Below are 23,565 nucleotides of genomic sequence, written 5' to 3'. Positions count from 1 at the left end.
CACCCAAAAAGGTTAGTCTTATTTTCTTTCTCCTTTGTTTTATTAATCTGTGTAATTATAATTATTGATTTATGGGTTTTGATTTAATTGTTTGAAATTAATTTAATTGGTTTTAAATTGTATTTTGACGAATTTTCGGATTATATAAATGTCATAATTTTCAGATTTTGTAAATTTTATAACCTAGGGTTTTTAATTATTGAAAATCATGATTTTCGGGTTTTTATGAACAATTGATTTAGGGCTTTTATAGTAATGATGTTTTGAAATTTTGGTGATTATAACTACTGATTAGTTTAACTTAATTCCAGATTATTTTGAACATGTAAATTCGTGTTTTAATTTTTAGATTTCCGTTCGTTAATATTAATCCCATTTTAATCCCGATCAGATTCTGAACTCATCCGATTTTGATGAAAAAGTAGTGTTTTCCATGTGGAAACAACGTTTTAAGAATGACCAAATTCAGCCTCTAAATATGATTTTCAGGCAGTTTTTAATTTTAACGAAGTTTTTTTATGTGGTAGTAAGGTAAAATTAATTAACTTTAGGGATTAATGTAATAAGAATAGATTTATAATTTAATTAGGATGTTTTAAATAAAGTAAGGGTATAATTGTCATTTTATGGCCAAAAAACTTACTAAAAAGGGAAAGAAAATGATTTGTTGCAAGTAATGTGAAGCAGCCATTTAAGGAAACTGTTGCGAGTAGTCCGAAGCGGAGGTAGTATATAAAATAGGCTCATCACTATGCACAACCTCAAACTTCTATCTTTCTTCTTCACAAACAAAATTGGTGCACCCCATGGTGATGAACTAGGCCGAATATATCCCTTCTCCAACAAGTCATCTAACTGAGTCTTCAGCTCTTTCATCTCATCCAAGGCCATCCTATATGGAGCCTTTGAAATAGGTCATGTCCCTGGCACAAAGTCTATGGTAAATTCAATATCCCTCACAGATGACATTTTTGGAATCTCCTCAGGAAAAACAATTAGAAATTCATTTACTACTGGAATTTTTTTTTACCATCATCTTTATCTCCTTCTTCTATCTTTTGGTGTGGTGTGCAGTTAGCTTGTGTAGAGGAATTACCAATGGGGTCATACAAATAGTTTGGCAAGAACGGAGTCTATAGCGTTTGTTAACGAGCGTTTAACTAGTAACTAAAGACACCGATTGAATGACGAGTGTATCCTTACTAAAGAGTACGAATTGACCACCGCATCCCCATATAAACAAGATGTTAATATGCAATATTAGACCTTGTTTGGTTGATAAGGGAAATAAATTCCCATAGCAACTTATATTTCATGGGAAACTATTTCCCAAATGAAATTCCTAGGAATTTCACTAAGTTATTTGGTTGTGATTGTGGAAAGTTGGAATTCCCATAAATTTTGATTGACTTGGGGCGATTAGGAAATATGTAATGCACCGCGGAAGTGCAGAGTATATATTTTTTGGCCATGTCGCATATGACCCGCCAAAAGTAGAGCCATCTCCTACTTTCCCAGAAAGAAATTTGGAGTCTGAAGACCTTGATACTCTTAATGAAAATTGAAACCCTAATTATCTTTAATCGGAAATGGAGGAAGGAGAGAGATTGATTCCAATAAACAGAATTTGAATTTGAATGGCGTCTGCTCCGGGGCACCAAGAAAATAAGGTACCTCCTGATACTATTAATCTTAACGTTGTGAATAATATTCCTATTATCGTATTAGGTTTAAGTGCATCCTCTAATTATAAAATTAGAGGTGAGGGAAGGAGAGAATTATTGAGGAAAAATGATGAAAATGGAATTGTTGAGCGAAATGCCCAGGTTGTTGTGTTAGAGGGTGAAGAAAAGAGAGTCGTTTCCCCTTATTTTGTTAGACTACAGAATAATGAGTTTGTTGTTGGGTCTGAGAAGAATAGGAAAAGGGAGTTGCTTGTCAGTTTAATGAATGAGAATGGGAAAAGAGTCGTTTCTCCATATTTTGTGAAAAAGGAAATAAAGAAAAGGAAGAGAAAACCAGACATTCGGGAAGATGTTAAAGGGGGAAATGAGGACATGAATTCAGTAAGAGGACATGATAGTCCTTTTATGATGGCAAAAGACAGGGAAAATAATCAAGTCCTCGAGGAGAACACAAAGGGAAGTATGAAGAATGATAGCAAGGAAGAGAATAAAAGGAAAAGGAAGAAAAATATTCTAAATGATAAGGATGGCAATATCACGTTACCGAAAGTAAGGAAGCCAAGAAATAGCAACAAGAAAACTTCTGTGATTGAAGAGGAATTGGAAACAGGAGACAAAGTTAAAAAGCTGAGGAATAATGCTGACCAATGTTGCATGGAGAAGAATAATGCTGTGCTTTCTGCTGCTCTCATTACTAAAGAGGCAGAACAAGAGAATATCATGGTTATGTTAGAGTCTGTTAAGGTTGATGAAGAGGAACCCTTGCACCATTTGAAGGTTGACAATTGTCTGGATGAACCGACTTTATGTGGTGATCAAGGCGGGTATGACTTGATGATTGGCAACATTTCCGAAAAACCAAAAAACAAGAAGAAAAAGAAAACTGCATCTTTAAAATGTGACTCAGCAGCTGGCCAGGAGAATGAACTTGATTTCTTGTCACTGAGGTCTATACATGCTAACCAAAACTGTTCAAAAGCTTTGGCATCCAAGGTTATCTCTCCATATTTTAGAAAGGTGTCAAAGGAAAATGAGTTTGATGGTGAAAGAGACGAGGCTGACTGTAGAAATAAGAAAAAGAGAAGGGTTGACAAGACTATGTACGTTGAATTTGAAGAGGTACTTTCCAAATATGCTTACCAAGGGGACAGCTACTTGAATAGGGAAGAGGAAGTAGGGGGTAAGAAAGAAGACGGTAGTGCTGGAAAAGGTAAGAAGAAACGTAAACAGCAATGTGGAAGTAGGACTCTTAGTGCTGCTGAGAAGCGAGCTGATGCTTACCAAAGAAAAGCACCAAACTGTACCTGGAGGCCACCCTGCTCTCCTTACAATCTTCTGCAAGAGCAGCATGCCCATGACCCTTGGAGAGTGTTAGTGATTTGTATGCTTTTAAATATCACTACTGGACCCCAGGTATGTTTTTATGATGTGCGTTAAGTACTAAAATAACTTATTTTTATTTTAGCCCTGACCATAGACATTATTTTCTTGAACTGCAATGCCTATGCTGCTGTTTGAGCATTTACGTGTCTCAGGTTTAAAACAATTGAGTGACATTGGTGATGATTATGGAAGTACTATGCTCTATGAAATATTTGAAATGACTGTAGATTAAGGCATAAGTTATCTCTAGTTTCTAAGGTTTGCTTCCTCTCTGTCCACATTATATGAAACTCTTTTTCTTGATGAGTTTCTCTTGATAAGGAGTCACAGCTACACTTGATATGTTGAAGTTGCTTTCATTATCCTGGTGGTTTGCAAAGAGCTTGATGAATACAAATGTTGGTGCTGGGTTTCCGAATTTTTACGCGTCATTTCAGATAAATAGTGTTTTATCGTTAGCAACTTTGTATGTATTGGGCATTTTAGTTGAGGAAAAAGCCTGTTATATGCCAGATAATTATCCATAGCTCATACCTTGTGATTATTTAGTCAGCTTTGTTGTTGGGAAATGGGAGATGTTTGGTGCTTGCTTTTGCTGGATGATCAATTTGAGCTGAGTCTTAAATATATAATATGAAGCTGTTATTTAAAGCCTTTATCTCATGCAATTTATTTATTTTTCATTTTTTTGTAAACTTTGAAGTATATGGCATTTAGTATCCAAGGGATATTTCTCATAGAAAGATATCAAAAACTACTTCACTTTTTCATGATACCTTGCATTTTCTTTGTCCTCTGCCCTACTTATTTACATGTGTGACACCCATTTTGGTGTCTTTTCTATTTTAATCCTTTGTTGCTTATTACTTTGTAGTAACACTGTACTTATTGCAATTTATAAATTCTCGATTGTCTTGTAATGTAACATGGCTTGTCCAAGTGACTGAGCTTAATAGATGAGGTTATGTAACGAGTTTTTAATAATCATTAAAGTTTTGCTCTCTTTTCTTCCTCTCATGCCCATTTGTGTATCCTTTGGAGGGGATTTCTTTGGTGAAAGACTGTATATTATTTGGTCATGATTTCTTGTGTGGATTAATTATTGATACTTGAATTCATTTTGAGGATCCAAGATTGTGAAAACATTTGTTTATTTTTGTGTAGGTCAGGAAAGTTTTGTCGCACTTTTTTGATGTGTGCCCCAATGCTGAAGCTACTATTGGCACTGATGTCACTAGAATCGCAAGTATGATACAAAGTTTAGGGTTGCATAGAAAGAGAGCAGCAATGATTCAGCAATTATCTAGGGAGTATATATCTGATGATTGGACACACGTAACTCAGCTGCATGGGATTGGAAAGTGAGTGAAACTGATGCTTTCTTGGTACTGTTGGAAAGATCTGCAAAGTTATTGACTTATTGTAATCCTCCTAAGATGTCCATAACATTCACCCTCAATACATAACTGGTTTGCATTTCATTGTACAGGTATGCTGCCGATGCATATGCAATTTTTTGTACTGGCAAGTGGCACCAGGTAACCCCAAATGACCATATGCTAAATCATTATTGGAAATTTCTTCAAAAGCGCGGCCTCAAGGAAGTTGCTTTGTAAGTTATTAAGTGGTAAGATAAGATTTAGTACTTGATTGTAAGCCAGCCCACTTCTGGAGTTTGGTGTACATATTTATCACTGTAGGGTATAAGTTGTAGAAACTTTGGTGTATATAAGTGTAATTCTACTGTAGTATCTTGTCAGATTGGTAAGAGCAGAGTGTTTATTCTTAACCTATTCTATTACAGAGATATTTTGGTGTTTGAAAAAAAAATAAACTACTGTAATTTACTCACTGAACGGTCAAGTCTGTTGTGTGTTGTCACTTATGGTCCTTGTGACTCTGGTGAAAGTTTTGACTTTTTGAGCAGGAAACTTAACAGTGTACAAATAGTTACTGTTGTTATGAAATTTGTGAACTTGGTAGAGATCCAATTGAGGTGATCTTAAAGATTTACTCTGTAACTCATACTTTGTTTAAGGTTACAATTTGCATGATCTGATGGGAGAAGAAGTTTTTTGGAGGAAATATTGGAGGGTGAAGATCTGGCCAAAGTGGTTGATTTTGGATGGAAAATTTTTCATACACTAGTAGAAAAATAAATTCGCAGCGAGAAATGGCCACCGAAAAAAATAGGCGGGATATGAGTAAAGAGAATTCAGACCGGTTCAAACCAAACTGGTGCGAAATTATATTAATTGCACTGGTTCAAATCGGTGCGAAATAAACAAAAAAAAAAAAAAATCCGCCCTTATTCTTCCTTCTCTTTCTCTTTCTTTGTTTTCCCACTTCACTTAGCTTCATTCTTTCTCTTTCTCGTTCCCTCCTCTTCGCTCGCCACCTGCACCGGAACCATTGCCGCCACCTGAACTCCCTCCACCACAACCACCTCCTCCACCGCGAGCATCGGAGGTTCCTTTCCCTCTTCATTCTCCTCTTAGCAGCGCCATAGGAGAATAAGAGCCCGAGGTTCGCCACTGCCGCCGCATTCATTTGTTTAATGATGATCGAAGCTCCATTAATGAAGAGAAGGGCAACCACGAAAGAATTTAGGGAAGCCGACACTCCTCCTGGGTTTGCCTCTTCCTCTCTCCTCTTAGGGTTTTGAGTTACATATAGATCTTGAATTTATGATCTGTTAAGTTTTGACATTTTTATTAAATTTACTCTTCCCCCAACATTTAGATTTCCATGATTTATTTGCTCCCCCCCCCCCCCCCCCCCCCCGCGCGGTAATTTAGGGTTTGCTTGATCTGCTTCATTTATCTATGGCAGCCGAGTTTGACCGTTTCACTGATATTATTTTATTTTATTTTTATTTATAATTGCATTTAAGATTTTTGAATTATATGATTACTGAATTGGATTTTGGGCTATAAATGATATGTTTGTGTATAAAAATTATTTGATGAGTGACTTAGCTCCCCTAATATTTATTTTGCTGATTTTTTGATTTTAATAGATCAATTTCTTCCCAATTTCAATTAATTTTGGTTGAGTTAGCTTTAATAGCATATTTTTATATATTTCATTTTAGGGACGAAATTGGTTGTTGTATTGTAACTGAATCAGTGATGTGTTATTCAATGATTGTATTAGTTTGTTACCGAAATTTGAGTTTCATTTGATATTTCTAGCTTTAATAGCAAGGAAGAGACTGTATTGGAGATTTGCTCACTTGATCACCTAGTGAATGTGTCAACTCCTACAGGTCATATTTGGAAGGCCAAGACAGGTAGTCTATATTCATCCAGTTTCTCATGTGAGTTTGTTACTTACTTCTCTAATTTCTGTTGGGGCTCTTCAATCACTTTCTTTGATTTTTACATGTTTGTTGTTGCTCCTTGATAATTTGGTCACCATTTGTTTTGAAGGACTTGATTCAGACTTCTAGAACTCTCTCATCACAAGCTCCACATACCAAACCTCAGCTCAGAAGTTTCCTTGCTATGAGTCTATAAGCCCAATCCTCATATCACAAGGTATGATGCACGGATATGATTTGTGATTTTTATTTATTTTTTTGTGATTATTTTGCTGCATGAAAATCTTCATTTTGTTGGGTGTTGAATGTGTGATGTTGTGTCTCGTGGTGCCTTAGTATGTGTTGGGTGCTGCGTGTTGCTTATATTGCTATTTGTTGCTGCGTTTTATTGTGGGTAAAGTGTTCCTGCTGCTGCTTATGTTTCTTCTTTGTGTGGTGCGTTGCCTGCTGCTTGTGTGTGGGATGTAAAATCTTCTTGAGTGAGTGGAATTTGAGAAGCTGTGTGTTTTTTTTTTTAATCATTTAGTTGCAAGTCTAGAATATTAACAGCCGAGTAACATGGTAACAGTAACACCTTCACGGACTAACCCTGATAACCTTGTGATAATTAAGCTTACTTTATTGTTGGAGTTAGTGGTCTGAGAAGTTTTGTGTGTTTTTCCCGAAGTCTAGAATATAAACAGTTGAGTAACATGGTAACACCTTCACAGGCTATCTTGATACAATTAAGATATGAACCAGGTTACTTTTTGTGTGTTTGGAATAGGTTGTATACATGTGTTGCATTCATTTATCAAAGCTGCTAGTGGCTAACCTATCTCTATTTAGGTTTTTTTTTTTTTTTTTTTTTTTTTTTTTTTTTTTTTTTTCCAACTGTTCTAGAGAGCTATATTACCCAAGCCCTTCATTTCATTTCACCTATAGTACCAATGTTGTCATGTTGGTTACTCTGCAATCTAATATTGGTATGGACACTTGACACACTATTTTGGAAATATAGTGTGGATTTTTCTAATGTCATCTGCAACCTGAGGATATTCATGTCCTACACTACTCGAGTTTTGATTAAGTGTATATACACGAATCATTCAAATTTTTAGGTAATTAATTTCATTATTTTTGTCTTCCTGATATCAGAATTCACTTCTCACATTTCATGGTTTTAATTTCTGGGGTTTTGATTGTGATTGGCTATGTAGGTTGTATAATAGAATTCTACATTCAATTTTGAATCATTGAGGGTTAGGAGGGACTAGGAATGAGGGACTAGAGACTCTGGCCCGCTGCCCGGTGCAGCAACTGCTGCCCTGCCGAGGCTGCTGCTGCAGCTGGCCTGGCAAGGCTGCAGCTACTGCTGCCCTGCCGAGGCTGCTGCTGCAGCTGGCCTGGCAAGGCTGCAGCTACTGCTGCCCTGCCGAGGCTGCTGTTGCAGCTGGCCTGGCAAGGCGTTTGTAGCTGGCCTGGCAAGGCTGCTGATGCTGCTGCCCTGCCGAGGCTGCTGTTGTAGCTGGCCTGGCAAGGCTGCAGCTACAGCTTCCCTGCCGAGGCTGCTGCTGCAGCCTTGCCGAGGCTGCTGTTGCAGCTGGCCTGGCAAGGCGGCAGCTACTGCTGCCCTGCCGAGGCTGCTGTTGTAGCTGGCCTGGCAAGGCTGCAGCTGCTACTACTCTGCCGAGGTCAGTCTAAGTTGTAAATTTGACATTTGATTTTTTTTTTTAGCTTACATTTGATTTTTTTTGGTTCAATAACTTTCTCTATTCATTAGGTAAAAGCATTCCTACATTTTGCAGGAAAAAATTGCTGCTTTAACACCTCAAGGGTGGATTTATACCTTGAATACAAGCCCCATCCCTCATCAGCCAAAAACATAAACCATCTTTTTTCAAAGTAAGTGTTGTGAAGCATTTTTCTTCTATACAGAGATTTTACTTTTAATTATATCTTTTTGGCTGCAAGTAGCACTTGCATATACGGTTTCATATACTTCCTCCCTGAGCTTGGTTTTATTTTCTGCATCCTGTACTTGTCCAGTTTCCAAATACTAGTGTGGTGGTTTGTGAATACCAGACCCCCTGCTGCATGCTGCTCTACTGCTCTCGCTGCTGCTAATCTGCTCTACACTACTGTTTACAATATTAAACTTGTAATATTTTTTTTCTTTTTTGACTTAAAAATTGTCATATTACAGCTTTGTGTTGATGGAAATTATAAGTTTTTATATATATATATATATATATATTTATGTTAGTGTTTATATGTCAATTATATTGAAAAAATGCAAAAAAAAAAAAAAAAAAAAAAAAAAAAAAAAATTATACATTATTTTTTATTTTTTTATTTTTAAAAATTATTGAAGAACCGGTGCGAAGATTAAGAAATGCCACCGGTTTTGAACCGGTGTGAAAGTTTCACTTTTTAGCATCCCTCAAATCTAAACCGGTTCAAAACCGATTCGGATTTATGTTTTTCTACTAGTGAATAACAGGTTAGCTACTAGGTATAACCTGAGGAAAAGAGGTATATAAGTGGAGGGAAGATGTGTGCTAGGTGATCAGACTGAGGAATCAGTGAGACATCTCTTTAAAGAATGCCAGATTGCCCAAAGAATTTGGGCAGCTAGCCCACTAGGGCTAAATGCAATGGCAAACCTGAACACCTGTTGCACGCGGTGGTTCAGAGGGTTCACAAGAGATTCCATGTACTATTCTCACAATTCTATGGGTGATATGGTCCCACAGAAATGATATTATATTCAGAGGCATGAGTGATAAGCCCCAAGTAATATTGGAGCTTGCATAGGTACATGAGACAGGGAGCAGAAAAAAACAGATTACTTGTAATAGTAAAGTAGGCAAAATCCCGCATATTTTTGTAACAGGTACTCCTTCAAGGAGCCGGACTTTATCACTTGTTGTGGATGTATCTTGGAAGAAGAAAGCTGAGAAAAACAGGCCGACCAGGATGGCAGGCAACAGTGGAGTGGGCTGCCGTCAGCCAAAAACACGAGGAAATCCAAGGCTAGAGGAGAATTCATGCTACTTCAGCTGAGTAGGCTGAAGGGTATGCAGTCTGGTGGGCGATCCATGAAACCCACAAGAACTTCAAAAATATAATTTTGAAGACAGACTGTGAATCAATGGCGAAGACACTCAAGTCTCCAGGCACGGCCTCAACGGAGCTGAAAACCATAGTCTATGATATAATACATATGCTGCAGGAAGTAGCCTATTTCATGTGTATCAAAGTGGACAGAAGTACGGTACAGAAGGCCCATGAGCTAGCCTTAGCTATGAGGAAAGCCTAACTAGATCTTTCTGTACCTCTATCTAGTCTGATTTGTTATAACCTTTGTCTAAAAAAAAACTATGTTATATCCCTTTAACCTGTTATATTTATTATTGCTGTACTATATTAGGCGCTAAGCTATGTGTTGAACTGCTAGAGTACTATATTTGATCCTTAGTTGCCTGGATTGGGGCCACTAGGCGGGATGTCGAACCCATTGAAAGGAGCTTTGTAGAAGAGTTTGATGCCCTGAGATTGCGCCCGATCGGGGTAAATTTCGGGGTTGGAGCAGTCTATAAATATGACCTTTGTCTTTTGAATTCATTATTTTTTATTTGAGAAAAAGATTGAGATGTAACATAGAGTAACAGCAACCCTAAACACATATACCTTCCATGTCCCATAAAGATCTGCGTAGTTCTTGAAGTAATTCCACCCTTTAAATCGGGGTACGGAGTTGGAAGGTAAAATAATCTTCTAGGGCAGCCATAAAGTAAAAACTTGTTATAATTTACAATTGAGTGTCATTTTCTTCAAAATATGTATAGCTCTGAATAAATTTTATAATTACAACAATTATAAATGAAAAAGATGTTAGGATCACAAAAAATCACTAATTGTATTTTTTTTTTGGAGTTTTTATTACAAGAATAAAATTTAACGGGAAAATTTAAGTTTATCTCTGTGATAAACTTGAAAATATATCTCTTCTCACAATATATTGTTTTATGTTTATTTTCAAAATAATAAAAGTGAAATAATAAAGTGGCATAGAAATCAATGCGAGAAATTGTGAGGGGAGATTAACTTGAAATGTTAATCTCAGAGATTAATTGGGGCTCCCTCAAATTTAACCTTTTGCTTCTTGCACTCTCCAATTTCCCATCACTATTTTAATTGTTGTTTGCTTCAATTACAAAGCGACTTGTTGCGTTACAAATTTGATCTTTTATACAGGTCAACTTGTCATTTCTCTTGCCTTGTGTTACTAAGAAAGAAGTGTAGTCCGTATTGTTGTAACATTTATGCGCACAAGAGCAAGCCACGATGTTGAAACAATTTCATCAACATTAATCGATTTTTTTTATCTCCTGGAATTGAGAGGGGAGTTCTAACCATCAAGGTATCCCTCGCTCTCAACTCTCAAGTCTCAACATTGTCGAATTTGGTAGCCGTTATCGCATTACATAACAGTCACCTTTCAAAGTTGTTAATCCAACTCTGACAATGGCGAAAATGGTAAGCACAACAACATTCTGTGTATCATCATTCAATTCGAAACCCAGAAAAAGCATTCTGATATCCTCAAAGGGGAAGGGCGCTGCTCCTCTCCTCTTTCCCGCTTCCTTTCTCTCTCCTCACAAATCCCAACGTCGACCCATTTCGTTACAATCCAAAGCATTCGGCAAATCAACCTCCACACCCAAAACAGACAATGACAAAACCCAGAAACAAGAAATTGAACAAGATGAAGAAATTGAAGTTGAAGAAGATCTTCCATGGATACAAGAAAAGGCTTTGGATTTGGTCGAATTTACTGGTTCTGTATCTCAAGCTATCCCTGGTCCACGAGTTGGCCAGACCTCTTTCCCTTGGTTTCTTGCTGTTCCTTTAGCTGTTTTGGGGATTACTTTTGTTACTAGCTTTCTTAAGGCTCTTAACAAATTCACTTCTCCAAGAGAAAAACGCCGTAAATTGGTACTTGAATTCCTTCATTTTATTTAGGTTTTATTTTTATCTGGGTTTCTATTGATTGATTGCTTTCCTATGTTTTCAATGTTTTGTGTTTTGAATTGGGTGTGCTTTCATTTTTTTTTTATTATGATTATGTAAGTTAATTTTAACTTGTTTAGCTCTAATGGAGTGATATGGGGTTATACAAGCCCTAATTTTGTACAAGCTGGAGACTCAAAGAGTTTGACATTTGTTTAGGTTATTTTTTTTTTAATACTCATAGTCAAATGGCATCAATTAGACTTTAAGCTCGTCTCATCTTCTGTATTAGAGAACCCCAAAAAGCATTAGCACTGAAAGTGCACTAGTTATAAACCCATTTTGATGAAGTTCTGTTTTGGTGGTGTACTGAATGCAAATTTTGATTCCTTGCTGCCACCCCAACGCAATACAAGTAATTTAGTTGTTTGTGTTTCCCATAGCTTTGTGCCGAATAGGGTTGCAAGGTTTATGTGAAGGATGCTTGCTATTTCTTAATGAAACTCAAGTGGTAGGATTATGAAAGTTAAAATGTGATGGAAATTATGATTGATATGGTGCCCATCTTTCTCTGTATGTACTGGCTTTTGGCTTATTTGGACATTTTGCAAAGAGTGATTGTTGGATTTAAACTGCAGGTAAGGAAAAATGCCACACTGAATAAATCAATTGATGAACTCTTTGAGAAAGGCAGAGATGCAGTTCAGTATTCTGCGTTGGAGGATATTGTGAAAAAGGTGAGATGCATGCTTCTAAGTAATTGTTCAGCAGGGAAAAGAGAAAGAAACAGACACTTGCCTTGTTCAAATTTTTTAGAAATTATGCATTAGAACATTTTGTATAAAATAATTACTGCGTTCAATGGCAATGACATATGTGCCCAAAAGATTAACCAATTTACAAGCTTTTAAGTGTAAAAATATTACTGTCGGAGATTTTCTTTCTTCTTTTATTCAATGTAATTTGATATGCTTATATTATCCGTTCTTCAATTAGAGGCTTATCATCTAAGATAGTCTTTTAATATTATTTACAGTAATATCTTTTATTATAAGCCTGTTATTGTTGTGTCAATCAGGCCCGTCTCAATTATTATGGCAGCCATGTGCTGTGTCAAAAAAATTGGGCCCTCAGTTCGTGAATTTTTTTTTATCAAAGTTATGCTTTTGGGAAGCTTTGGTTGCAAGATATGCCCTATGCAATATAGAATTCCACCCAACCCCCCCCCCCCCCCCCCCCAAACACAAATAAGTGTCATTTGAAATCTGAAATCCCGTAGAAGTGGTCTGTGATTTTGCATTTTTGCAGGTGCTATTCATCGACAGGTTGTTATAGGAAATGCAGTAGTATCCATTTAAAAGGGGGTGGATTCTAGATGCTTGAACAAATATACTCCCATTCTTTGTAAAGCTAAACCACCATAAAAAAAGGCATTAATTCCTAATCTAGAAGACAGGAAGGGGATGGGAAAAAAAGGTTACACCATGCAATTATAGTGACACGTGTCACTAGTGTTGTTTGCTTCTTGTCTCTTTGGAGCTTGCCTCTCCAACAACTAGTCTTCTACTTTATTTGTGGTACCTTACTTTGTCTGGGATATTCTTTCCTTGTGGATGCATTGAGAGGGATCTATTACTTGCATTGTCAATTTTGAAGGCAAGGTTGAAAGAAAAAAATTATTGTGGATGGAGGATATCTTATATAATGATATGCTGCATTGTGATAATGATTAGCTGAATAAACTTTGTGGGAACGCTCTTTTTATTTTTATTTTTTTATTTCCTATGTATAATAGTTGAAGATACACATGTTGCTGTCAACCTCTCAAACATGATTTTCAGAAACTCTAATGTGCTTTTGCTGTTTTGCATGCTCAAGTTTTTCATGCTGTTGTAAAATTTGATATTTTTCAGACAGGTTTTAGCATGGAGGATGTTCTGCGGAAGTACCTTCGTTATGCATTCAATGATAAACCATTCAATGGAGACACGGTTGCAGACCTGATTCAACTAAGGAAAGCCTCAATGTTGAGTGACTCCCAAGTTGCTGAAATTCTAAATGATGTATCAAGACGTATTGTGAAGGACAAAGGTATTTCCTGTTTAAAAAAGTAAATACCTGGTTTTATTTAAGTTTCCCTCATCTCCTTGTAATCTTAGATTGTTGTCAGATTGACTTGATTTGTGCGGATTTACCATGTTTTATATTCATAAATCGGTCTCCTACTTAAAATCAATAACTTTCAAGCTGCTAGTTGCTCTATATTGTTGTGGATGTAAGTCTTGGCTTCTTCTTGGTTACTTCATACTTATATGGAATTTCTGAGTACATGATGCTGTCCATTTGTGCTCTTGTTTTAAGAGTATAAAACACAACAACATATGTATCATGATGGTTGATGACATTTTTTTCATTATCAGGCAACATATCTCTTGGTTGTGCTATGTATATGTGTGTGTGATACTTGCCACGGTTTGTGGGTTGTGAGTTGTGACCCTCATAAAAGGTAGAGTTGCTACCAATGAGTATGAGAGATGTAAAACTATTCAAGTGTATGTGACCACTGACTCCTCACGTATGTGAAATGTGATTAGGTATTATTAACATCTCATGGTGTGAGAATGCAATTCCATCTTGATTCTAGAGGGGTTGAGGACAATGAGCATAAACAAACATCTTGATTAACTGAGAGACTCTAGTTGGGGTTTTCGGGAGGGCATTGTAAGTTGTATGTGAGAGAGGATATGCAACTACTCAGTCCAAAAGTTGCACTTGTTGGGACACATGTATGGAATTAGTGTGGTTAACTGGTTATCGGACAGGAACTAAATGGTGTAAAACATGGACATAGAGTTGTATTTAATCTACCTTTGCATCTTGTCATATTGTGGTTAGATATTGGATTGTGATTCTATGATTTTTCCATTAATTGTGTATTTCTGTTTTTAATGAAACTTCCATTCCCCTACATACAATTAGATGTAAAGCAATTAAAGCAAGCATTATGCATGTATGTTGTCCCTTTTGTGTCACTTGGAAGTTGGAACATTGGTCCTTTATGGTCAATGCATCCAAAAAACTGCCTCTCTATGGATCTTTCAAACTGATTATCCATATATCTCTGATATTATTTCCATTTCTTTAGGTCCTGTTGTCATGGATGCTTCAGGTTATACTGAAAGGGGTTTCAAGAGAAAGCTTGCTGTGCAGGCTCTTTTCGGAAAGGTTTTCTATTTATCTGAGGTAAGCTTCTTTGCGTTGAATCTATAAGCTTATTTGTTCCATCAATTTTTAGATTTTATTTCTGGTTCAGCTTTTGCATGGATGATTGCGAAATCCCCCATCCACCCCCAAGGAAAGGAAAAGGTTGTTAGAAAAATCTGTTATGGAGGACACATTTTCAATTATATAGATTGGTTGCTCTATCCCGCCAATGGGTTTCCCACTGCCAGTCCCTGGATAGAGGAGGGTTACGGTAGGCTAGTGTTAGCCAATGTAAAATTTTGTCACATCCTGCTTGACATGAACCACAATGATTGAGTAGTACTAGGATGGGCGACCTCCTTGGATTTCCTTATGGTTGTTCATGTAGCCGACCCCACTTATGGGATTAAGGCGTTCAAGCAGAAGAAGAAGAATAAGAAGAGGTTTCTCTATCCCCTGTAACTGTTCTGATTCTGAAGATATTTTCTGAGTGCTTTAGATACTGTAGCTATGAAGAGCATGGCTGAAATTGCAGGTTGTTGAATCTCTGAAACTGTTATCTATTCAAACCAGCCAGAATACCAGATACTTGAAAAATGCCCAATGATAATGGGGAAAGATTAGGCCTTCTGATATATGATGAGTATTCAGAGGACAGTTTGACTTAGAACTTCACTCATTCTTGTAAACAGTGATAACTTGTATGATTTGTAGGATTCAGCCAAAAAATCCATTTCTTCTCAAATCAGATTCCCAAAGCACTAGATTTAAGGAAATGGAAAAGAAGAATAAGCCTTGAATCCAATGCCTATAAATCTAGGGCACATAGTTTTGTCAAAATGGTTCCCAAGGTTTTGTTCTTCTCAGCTTATTTAAATAAGTTCTAGGTGTTCAACATAAAAAGATTAAAAAAAAAAAATAATAATTAAAATTTAAGCAAAATTGAACTGAGGCAAATAGAGCCTAAGAAACAATCCTAATTTAATTACCTTTTATTTTGTTAAAAGATTATTATGTAATTGTCATATTGTCTTTGAATAACTTGCGCTTAATGCTCCACTTTATTCTTAGCAGTTTCCATACGCACAAACTCTCCCTCTCTTTGAAGTATATCCGATGTTAATTTATTTGCTTCTTCAAATATGTTTCATTAATCCCTCTGTCCTCAGTTTGGATCCTCGTATTTTCAATTGTTTGTCAACTTGATAGATTTATTTTATAATTTTTTTTTATTGATACCCCATATAGGGGTAACAAGATTAAAAAAAAAAGGTTGAAGATATACAATTGTTCAAGAGGTACAATGTAGTATATGCTTGTTGCTCCCAATCATTGTAGCAATTACTATTTAGAATCGGGATTAAAGGTGTTGCAAATGGTTTACTTGGGGTTTCACCGCCTAATTTGCATATTCTGCTTAAGCTGGAGAGATTTCCACATGAACCCCTGTTAATGATCATGCTATTGACTGGATCTGGGAGGTCTTGATGTACTACCTCACTGCTCGTTAGAGCCCATGTACCTATATAGTGAAAACTTTCTTAAGATCAGACCTGTAAACTGTTAAGTAGCTTCAATTTGCGTAAGAGTTGTAGCTTTGAGAATTTGTATTACTTGACTGCTTGTTAGAGCCCGTATGGCGAGTACCATTGAAAGTAACAATATGGTCAAATGAGAAAACCTACTGGTTTGCTACTTTGCTGACCTTTTCAATGTCCTTGATTTTGCCCCAGAAAATCAGTACTATTTTAGTCATGATAGGACTAACAGGCTATATGGAAGTTGATTTATTCCTGCACAAATGCCCACCCTTGCACTCTCACGTAGTTATGCTTTGATTGTGATGCAGCTTTCAGAGTTCTGTGCTAGGGACAACTCTTTAATTGTGAAGGAAATTTTTGGAGTTACAGAGTAAGTCTTGTGCTCTAATTATATCATTATTTCTATCTGTTCTTATTTTTTTCCATTTTCTTATGTTTTGGCTGCTGAATTTTGCAGTGAAGATGCAGACAAGCTACGGATAGACACCCTCTCACACTCTGGAGACATAGAAGCCCTTGAAAAGATGATTGAAGATGGATCTGATTCAGAAGATAATGATGAAAGCTCAGAATAAGCTGATATAATCGAGGTGCATATTCCTACGTTATAAGAGCTTTTGTGTTCCCTAATTTGATGGTCTTTTAACCGATTATCAAACTACTTAAGATCTGCTTTCTGTAGAAGCTGAGCAAGTTCCTTGAAAATTTTTGTGGCATTTGAAAGAGCTTTTCTTTGAATAATATTCCCTCCAAGCTAAGGCTCCAATTTATACAGTTTTGTTTTTTTTTTTTTTTTTTTTTTTTTTTTTTTTTTTTTTTTTTTTTTTTTTTTGTGCAAGTGTGTGGCATCATGAGAAGTCATGGGCTTCTTGTTGCTTTAAATTGCAATACCTTGGAGCTGATATTTTTATGTGCCTGATATGACTTGACTTTTCAGGGAAAATGTAGCTGGCTTGCAGTCACATATTTGATGGGATTTTTGTTGCCAAGAGCAGGTAACCTTAGAGCATCTGGTGGTTGTCCACTCGTACTCAGGTTACCCTCTTTGGTTATGCATACAGTTTCTGGGAATTATTGATTACAATCATGAAGGGGATGTAATAACCTAGGTCATTTGTTTGAAACAGGCTTGACTTTCTCTGGCAGGGAAATCAGGCAAATTTGGAATACTGACCTAATCCTTAGAAGGGAGCTGAAATCAAATTATAAATCAATTTGCAGGCTAGCTGCTTTAGTTCTAGTGAGTTTGATTTTTTATTTTTCTTATAACGAGGTGACTTTGATTTACGCCTTTTACGGTCTATATGTATTTCATCAATTTCTAATGTTAATTTCCCCACACTAATGTGAGCTTGTTATATTAGTTTTACGTAGTAGATAGTACTACCCTCAACAATCAACACTGAAGGAGTTGTTTTTTTATGCCCGGGAAACTATGTATTGCTCTAACTAACTTTTACAACTCGTTAGTATATCTTGGAGTCTTCATTCTCTAAACACTCTAATCTATAACGCCAATCCATTTTTTTTTTTCATTTAATTGTTGTCCGATTTAACTCTAAACATTATGAAAGCCGACAAATGATTATGAAATTACTTGATATCTTAAGAATTACACAAACATAGTGTAATAAAGCACAAGGTAGATAGCGTATGCAAATGTAAATTTAAATGCAACTAAAATACCTAAAATATAGCTGTAAAAGCAGCATAAACGTGCCTATAAATCCTATATACATATGGATGAGACCCCAAAACACCCAAAATTCTACTTCGGCCTTTTTTGTTTCTAAACCCATAGTTTCCATTGTTGATTTTTTAAACCCTAGTCTCCATAGTTGAGTTTTGAAGGGGTTTCCATTGGTTTCACTAGTGGAAAGGCTCAGACTATGTTTTCTGGTTTGGTATTTTTAGGTTTCTTATCACGATTCTTCTTTCAGAAAGAAAGAATTTCCGATCTATTTTTAAGAGTTAAAATAACCCCATAAATCTAAATGGAAAGCTTGAAAGTAAAGGCAACCAAATCGTGACATTTCATAAATAGGTTAGTTAAAGGCTAATGATTAAGAATATATGGTGAATTCAATTGTGGTGAATAATTGGAGGTATCTACCGAGAGAAGCAAGTCGAAACGGGCAAAGGCATTGAGCTTTAATATATACAGTACTTGAGTCTGCAGTGTGGCGTCAAATTGAATCTCCATACGCATTCTTCTCTTCTGGGTCTTCTTTTCATCTCTTCCGCTCTCCTCCCTTCTTCTTCCCAAACCCCACACTTCCATCTTTTTTTCTCCATTTCTTTCTCAATATTCCTCCATTTTAGTGTCTCTCTTCTTTGCTTCATCAATTCAGGTCAGTTTTTTCTTCATGTTGTTTTCATCTCATTCATTCACTGTTTCTTGTGTAATTTTCCTTGTTTTAGCTGATATTTTGTTGTGCATTCTGAATTTCTTAGTAGTTGATATTATTTTTGCTACTGATCATGTAAATTATGCAACTATCTTTGTTATTGTTTCTGGGCATTGTATATAATTTCGTTTTAGTTGTTCTTGCTATCAAGATTGATTTCATTGAAAATGGATGGGAATTTCAATTGCTACGAATATACTATGTGGGCTGAAATGAAATGAGTCTATCTTTTGTGTTTTGTGATTCTGTAAATATAAAATGAATGGCTTCCTTGAATTGATTTTTGGATTGAGTAATATTTGATTGTTTGCAATTTGTTAATAAATGGTTCTTTACGTGTTAGGACAATGCTTATGGACTGAATATTGCATTATATGGGAGGTATAGACGACATTGAGCCACCTTTGAAACGTACTAAGGAATCGAATAGTTTCTTGTTACATCAACCCGGTATCTGTTGCTTTGGGGAATACAATGGCTAGGACTTTTATCATTGATGAAATGGTAGGATCTAGAGGGCTTATAAGAAGAGATGAATTCGTTAAAATCATCACCAGTGCCTTGTATTCTCTCGGTTATGGTAAGGCTGGAGCTCTTTTAGAAGAAGAATCCCAAATAAAGTTGCATCCATCTAGTGTAACTTCATTTATGCAGCTTGTGTTGGAAGGGAAATGGGATGACAGTATTACCATTTTGCGTGAGTTTGGTCTCTCTCCTGAGACCAAGAAATGTGCAACATTCGTTATTTTGGAGCAAAAATATCTGGAACACCTACAAAGTGGAAATACTAAAGATTCGCTGTTGACGCTTAGGAATGAGATTTCACCTCTTTGTATAAACACGAACAGGGTTCATCAGCTTGCTGCCTGCCTTGTCTCTCATTCACAAATCATAATTCCCAGCACTGAAACTATTTTTGTCAGTTCGCGGCAAGAAATTTTGGAGAATTTGCAGAAGTTGCTTCCTGCTGAAGTGATTGTACCTGAAAGAAGATTAGAACAACTTGTGGAGCAGGCTCTTGACAGGCAACGAGAATCTTGTGTGTTCCACAACATACTTGATAGTGGATTATCCTTGTATATTGACCATCGATGTGAGAGCCACCAGATTCCTTCTGAAAATATACAGGTCAGAATCGGTATGTACTGGATTGTTTTGTTTTTGAGTTGTCGTACAAGGGTATTGTGGTAAAGTTAGTTGTGATAGCAGCTATTAGGAACAATAGAATTGACATGACCATCAAGTTGATAAATTATTTGTTTCAAATCATGTATACGAAGTATATTGCACATTATGTAACTTTACATTAAATCTCATTGTCACTTCCCATAACATCATGATATATGGTGATTTTTTTTTTTAACCAAAATAAATTTCCAAGCAATGAATTTCTGGACATATCTATACTATTAGAAGGAATCAGCCCCCAGTTCCTGAGTTAGATTAATATTTTTTGTGGTTGCAATAAAATTAATACTTCGATGTTTAACAAATTGGTCTAAGCTATGGATTATCATACAAAACTAGACTAATGCAAGGAACTATACAAAAAGACTTGACCACGAAATTAGTGATGCTGGATCCTAAAGCATTGTGGAAAATAACTTCCACTAGTGGGTTCGTATAACAAGATAAACAAAGGAAAATATCCTTATTTTGTCTATTTTGGTATGATGGCTCATAGTTCAGTTACATTGTTAAACATTCCTGTATAACACATTATACAGATCGAAGATGGACCAACTGTAAGATGGGTGAATGGGGTTTTCTTAAACTACACCAGTTTTCTTGTCTTTACTTAGCTAACACATAATGATTGATCTGCTTATTCAATTAGGATTTAGGTGTTAATCTAGAAGCCATATTTGACATTTAGCATTGCATTATCGTATAGGGAGTGATTGTAGAGAGATTTTGCAGTCAAAGTAAGAAGACTTGGCCTTTTCAAAATGTTTATCTCAGGCATGTTTTTTTTTTTTTTTTTTCCATTATTGTTACACCCCAATTTGCTTGTGGAAGATGTTTTAGTTAGAAATATCTCAAAGCCTTAAGCCCAAAAATTGGGCTCGGTTACACGAACCAAGAATGTTAGGTTGCGACTTTGCATATATGCTTTATTAGCTCGCCATATACTGCCTTTCACATGTGCTGTTTGATCTGATGGATCAGGTACTTCAAGCACACGGCGGTGAAGTTTGGTATGTGCAGTTTTCACACAATGGGAAGTACCTAGCATCAGCAGCTACAGATCGGATGGTATATATTTGGGAGGTACATATTTTTCATTTTATTCTTTTGGTTTGCATGTAACTTATGAAGATGTGCATTTTGTAAAAATACTTGATTAAAAGGCAGGTCAATTAATGTTCTACCAGTTTTGTATGATAATACTCAATTGTTTATTCCTTTATTTAGCATTGTTATATGCCAAGGATTGCTGAAGTTTTGTACTCTGGGTCTATCTCCCTTGTGGATTCAAAGGGATATAGAATCATGTTGGTTGAAGAAATCTGGAGTTAAAAGCCCCTGTTGAGTGAGTACCATCTAGAATACGTGAGGAAAGTAAAATAAGTACCATTTAGAAAAAGTGAGGAAATTAAGAAGTTTAGTTTTATTCTACAGGGTTTGAATAGCTTGGTTCCATAGTCAGTCACTCACATCTTTGACCATTCAGAAACTACATATGTGGCTTTTTTCGGGAGGGGGTGACAAGTGAGTAAAATAGTGTTTGTTAAACAAAGAGAATAACATTTTACTTTTTTGTGAGAACGATGTAATCTATTTACTATTTATATTCCCTTTTTTTGTTTCTAAAGTTCTGTGGCACAATACTTTGTCCGCAGACTCTTAAGAGTGGCCGTGTGTGTCTAAAGCATTTGCTAGCTGGTCATAACGAACTTGTCTGTACTGTTTCTTGGAGTCCCGATGACAGCCAACTTCTTACATGTGGACTGGAAGAAGTTGTTAGACGTTGGGATGTCCAGTCTGGTAAATGTCTCCATGTTTATGAAAACCTTGGCACTGCTTTGGTTTCATGTGGTTGGTTTCCTGACGGAAAAGGAGTATTCTGTGGTGCCACTGATAAAAGTATCTGCATATGGTATCTAGATGGAAGAGAAGAGGAATGTTGGAGAGGTCATAGGACACTACAGACATCGGAAATGGCTATAACCAATGATGGAAAGAGTCTATTAAGCCTTTGCCAGGATAGTGCTATAGTGTTTCTTGACAGACAAGCGAAGTTTGAGAGATTGATTGAAGAAGACCAAGCTATAACATCATTCTCTTTATCTAAGGACAGCAAGTTCTTGCTTGTAAACCTTGCTAACGAAGAGATACATCTCTGGAGCCTAGAGGGTGATTTCAAAGTTATCTGTAAGTACAAAGGACACAAACGTTCCCGTTTTGTCGTTCGTTCCTGCTTTGGGGGCATTGAGCAAGGCTTTATTGCCAGCGGTAGTGAGGATTCACAGGTAATAATTGTATGTGAACATATAATTTCCCTCTCATCTGATTGGCTTCTTTTTCTTTCTGTTTATGTTTTGTAGACAGGTAGCCTTAGATAGACTGTCTCTAGAAAATCCAGTGGATCACCTTAGACCCCATCCCCAAAAAAATGGGCTGAAAATGTTCCAGATGTGGTGTATACTCAGTCTCACAGGGATCTAATTCTTCTTTTGCATATTTGATCGGTTCTGCTGGAGTATTATCCTTATTCCATAGGTGCTGAATCATCAGTTAATAGTTGGTGAAAACAGTAAATTCCACTCTATTCTCCTTTTGTGCCATCTAGAGGCTATGAAGAAGATTGTCATAACTCTCAACTTGAGGCGCTTGATGGTGAATTACTGTTGTTCCATTAACTTCCAACCTTCTAAGTTTGAAAGTAGACTTGAGTAGACTGGTTTTTTAGTTACTTTTTGCTTCTCATCTCTGATTCTAAAATATGAAAATATCTAAGCATTATTTGGGGTGTTATTCTTAAAATTACTATGTGGCAAGAGAAATATAGGAATGTTATTCAGTTACTTGCTGGGAATCTGACACATTTAAGAATACTGTAAAGACGGCAAAGAAAGTTTTTGGTACCCAGTAGTTTGAGTTAGCAGCAATTACCTTCTTCTCCTATGCTTGTATTGTTTGGCTTAGAGATCAGAAAAAAAGCCTATTAACTTTAGTATACTCGATTACTGGGTACCCCGTACCATTTGTCTGAGTTTGGCTTTACACCATTACCCATGACTGTTGCATGGCTTGCATCCTCCCGCCATAGGATACTTTAAGAACTTCGAAGTTTGGATTTGTACCTATGATAGTCACAAAGCAAAATTTGTGCCTGGCAAACATTCTGTTGTATATATGAGCAGAAGTTTTGGATTGATGACAGGGTGTTTTGTAAATGTAGGTATACATATGGCACCGAAGCACTGGAGAGCTCCTCTTGACGTTGCCTGGACATTCAGGAGCTGTCAATTGTGTGAGTTGGAATCCGTGTAACCCTCATATGATGGCATCAGCAAGTGATGACAGGAATGTTATAATATGGGGTTGTTAGTAATTCAAAATTTCAAACTTGTAGATGGAAAAAGATAGGGAAGCAAGGAGGATAGCAATACATCTCTCTCTCATACATAACATCACATGCCTATTTTCTTTTGTGTACATATTCTGCTTTTGGCACTGGTAGCATCAAGAAAGCCTTGCAGCTACGCCTCTGTCTGCCATCATTACTGTAAAGTGTAAATTGTGCAATTATCATTGTTTTTAGATACATCTTACTTCTACCATTGCAAATGTTGATCCTCTAATTTTCTAGACACCACTTTCTATGCCTTTATTTGATAGTTTTGACTTTTGACTAACTAAGATTAATCTTAAATTCAGAGCAACTAAAATTAGTATCCAAATCTTGTAGAAATCCTAATATGCTTTGTAAGGAGAGAGTCAAAGTGTTTACTATGAATCTACGAGTTTCAGCTTTCGACATATGGAGTAGTGGATTTTACCAAAAAGCTCAAGTTGAATCA

At 36.4% G+C, this 23,565-nt stretch overlaps 3 protein-coding genes and 1 long non-coding RNA gene across 6 annotated transcripts; all 4 read left to right on the top strand.

Annotated features, from left to right (window-relative positions):
• Window positions 1-1,293: 1,293 nt before the first annotated feature.
• LOC145558157 (uncharacterized) lies at window positions 1,294-6,608 on the top strand. Its single transcript, XM_081619300.1, has 5 exons — window positions 1,294-3,098; window positions 4,233-4,429; window positions 4,558-5,699; window positions 6,337-6,387; window positions 6,500-6,608. Exons 1-3 carry the CDS (start codon window positions 1,638-1,640, stop codon window positions 4,682-4,684), a joined length of 1,785 nt encoding a protein of 594 aa, XP_081475426.1. The 5' UTR covers window positions 1,294-1,637; the 3' UTR covers window positions 4,685-5,699; window positions 6,337-6,387; window positions 6,500-6,608.
• A 13-nt stretch (window positions 6,609-6,621) lies between these two features.
• Window positions 6,622-9,893, top strand: LOC145558158 (uncharacterized). The gene is made up of 3 exons (XR_014092380.1): window positions 6,622-8,063; window positions 8,178-8,274; window positions 8,419-9,893. It is a non-coding gene; the product is annotated as an uncharacterized LOC145558158 (long non-coding RNA).
• Window positions 9,894-10,743: 850 nt separating this feature from the next.
• On the top strand, window positions 10,744-17,552 carry LOC145558155 (uncharacterized). 3 transcript variants are annotated; one of them, XR_014092379.1, is made up of 8 exons: window positions 10,744-11,370; window positions 12,024-12,122; window positions 13,299-13,476; window positions 14,531-14,628; window positions 16,439-16,500; window positions 16,588-16,720; window positions 17,068-17,165; window positions 17,277-17,552. XR_014092379.1 is itself a non-coding variant. In XM_081619299.1 (7 exons), exons 1-6 carry the CDS (start codon window positions 10,900-10,902, stop codon window positions 16,703-16,705), a joined length of 1,026 nt encoding a protein of 341 aa, XP_081475425.1. In that variant the 5' UTR covers window positions 10,744-10,899; the 3' UTR covers window positions 16,706-16,720; window positions 17,068-17,552. The 3 variants fall into 3 exon arrangements, 1 of the variants encoding a protein (XP_081475425.1); XR_014092378.1 differs by having other exon boundaries at window positions 17,258-17,552; XM_081619299.1 differs by having other exon boundaries at window positions 17,068-17,552.
• A 707-nt stretch (window positions 17,553-18,259) lies between these two features.
• On the top strand, window positions 18,260-23,345 carry LOC145559308 (WD repeat-containing protein 26 homolog). The gene is made up of 5 exons (XM_081620733.1): window positions 18,260-18,481; window positions 18,882-19,666; window positions 20,708-20,809; window positions 21,382-22,011; window positions 22,944-23,345. Exons 2-5 carry the CDS (start codon window positions 19,013-19,015, stop codon window positions 23,091-23,093), a joined length of 1,536 nt encoding a protein of 511 aa, XP_081476859.1. The 5' UTR covers window positions 18,260-18,481; window positions 18,882-19,012; the 3' UTR covers window positions 23,094-23,345.
• Window positions 23,346-23,565: the final 220 nt, after the last annotated feature.

The sequence above is a fragment of the Chenopodium album genome, chromosome 9 (genome assembly GCF_948465745.1).
Source record: "Chenopodium album chromosome 9, dcCheAlbu1.1, whole genome shotgun sequence".
Lineage (NCBI taxonomy): Eukaryota > Viridiplantae > Streptophyta > Magnoliopsida > Caryophyllales > Amaranthaceae > Chenopodium > Chenopodium album.
Note: the sequence above shows the minus strand (reverse complement) of the source record. Positions and strands in the feature narration are given on the sequence as shown.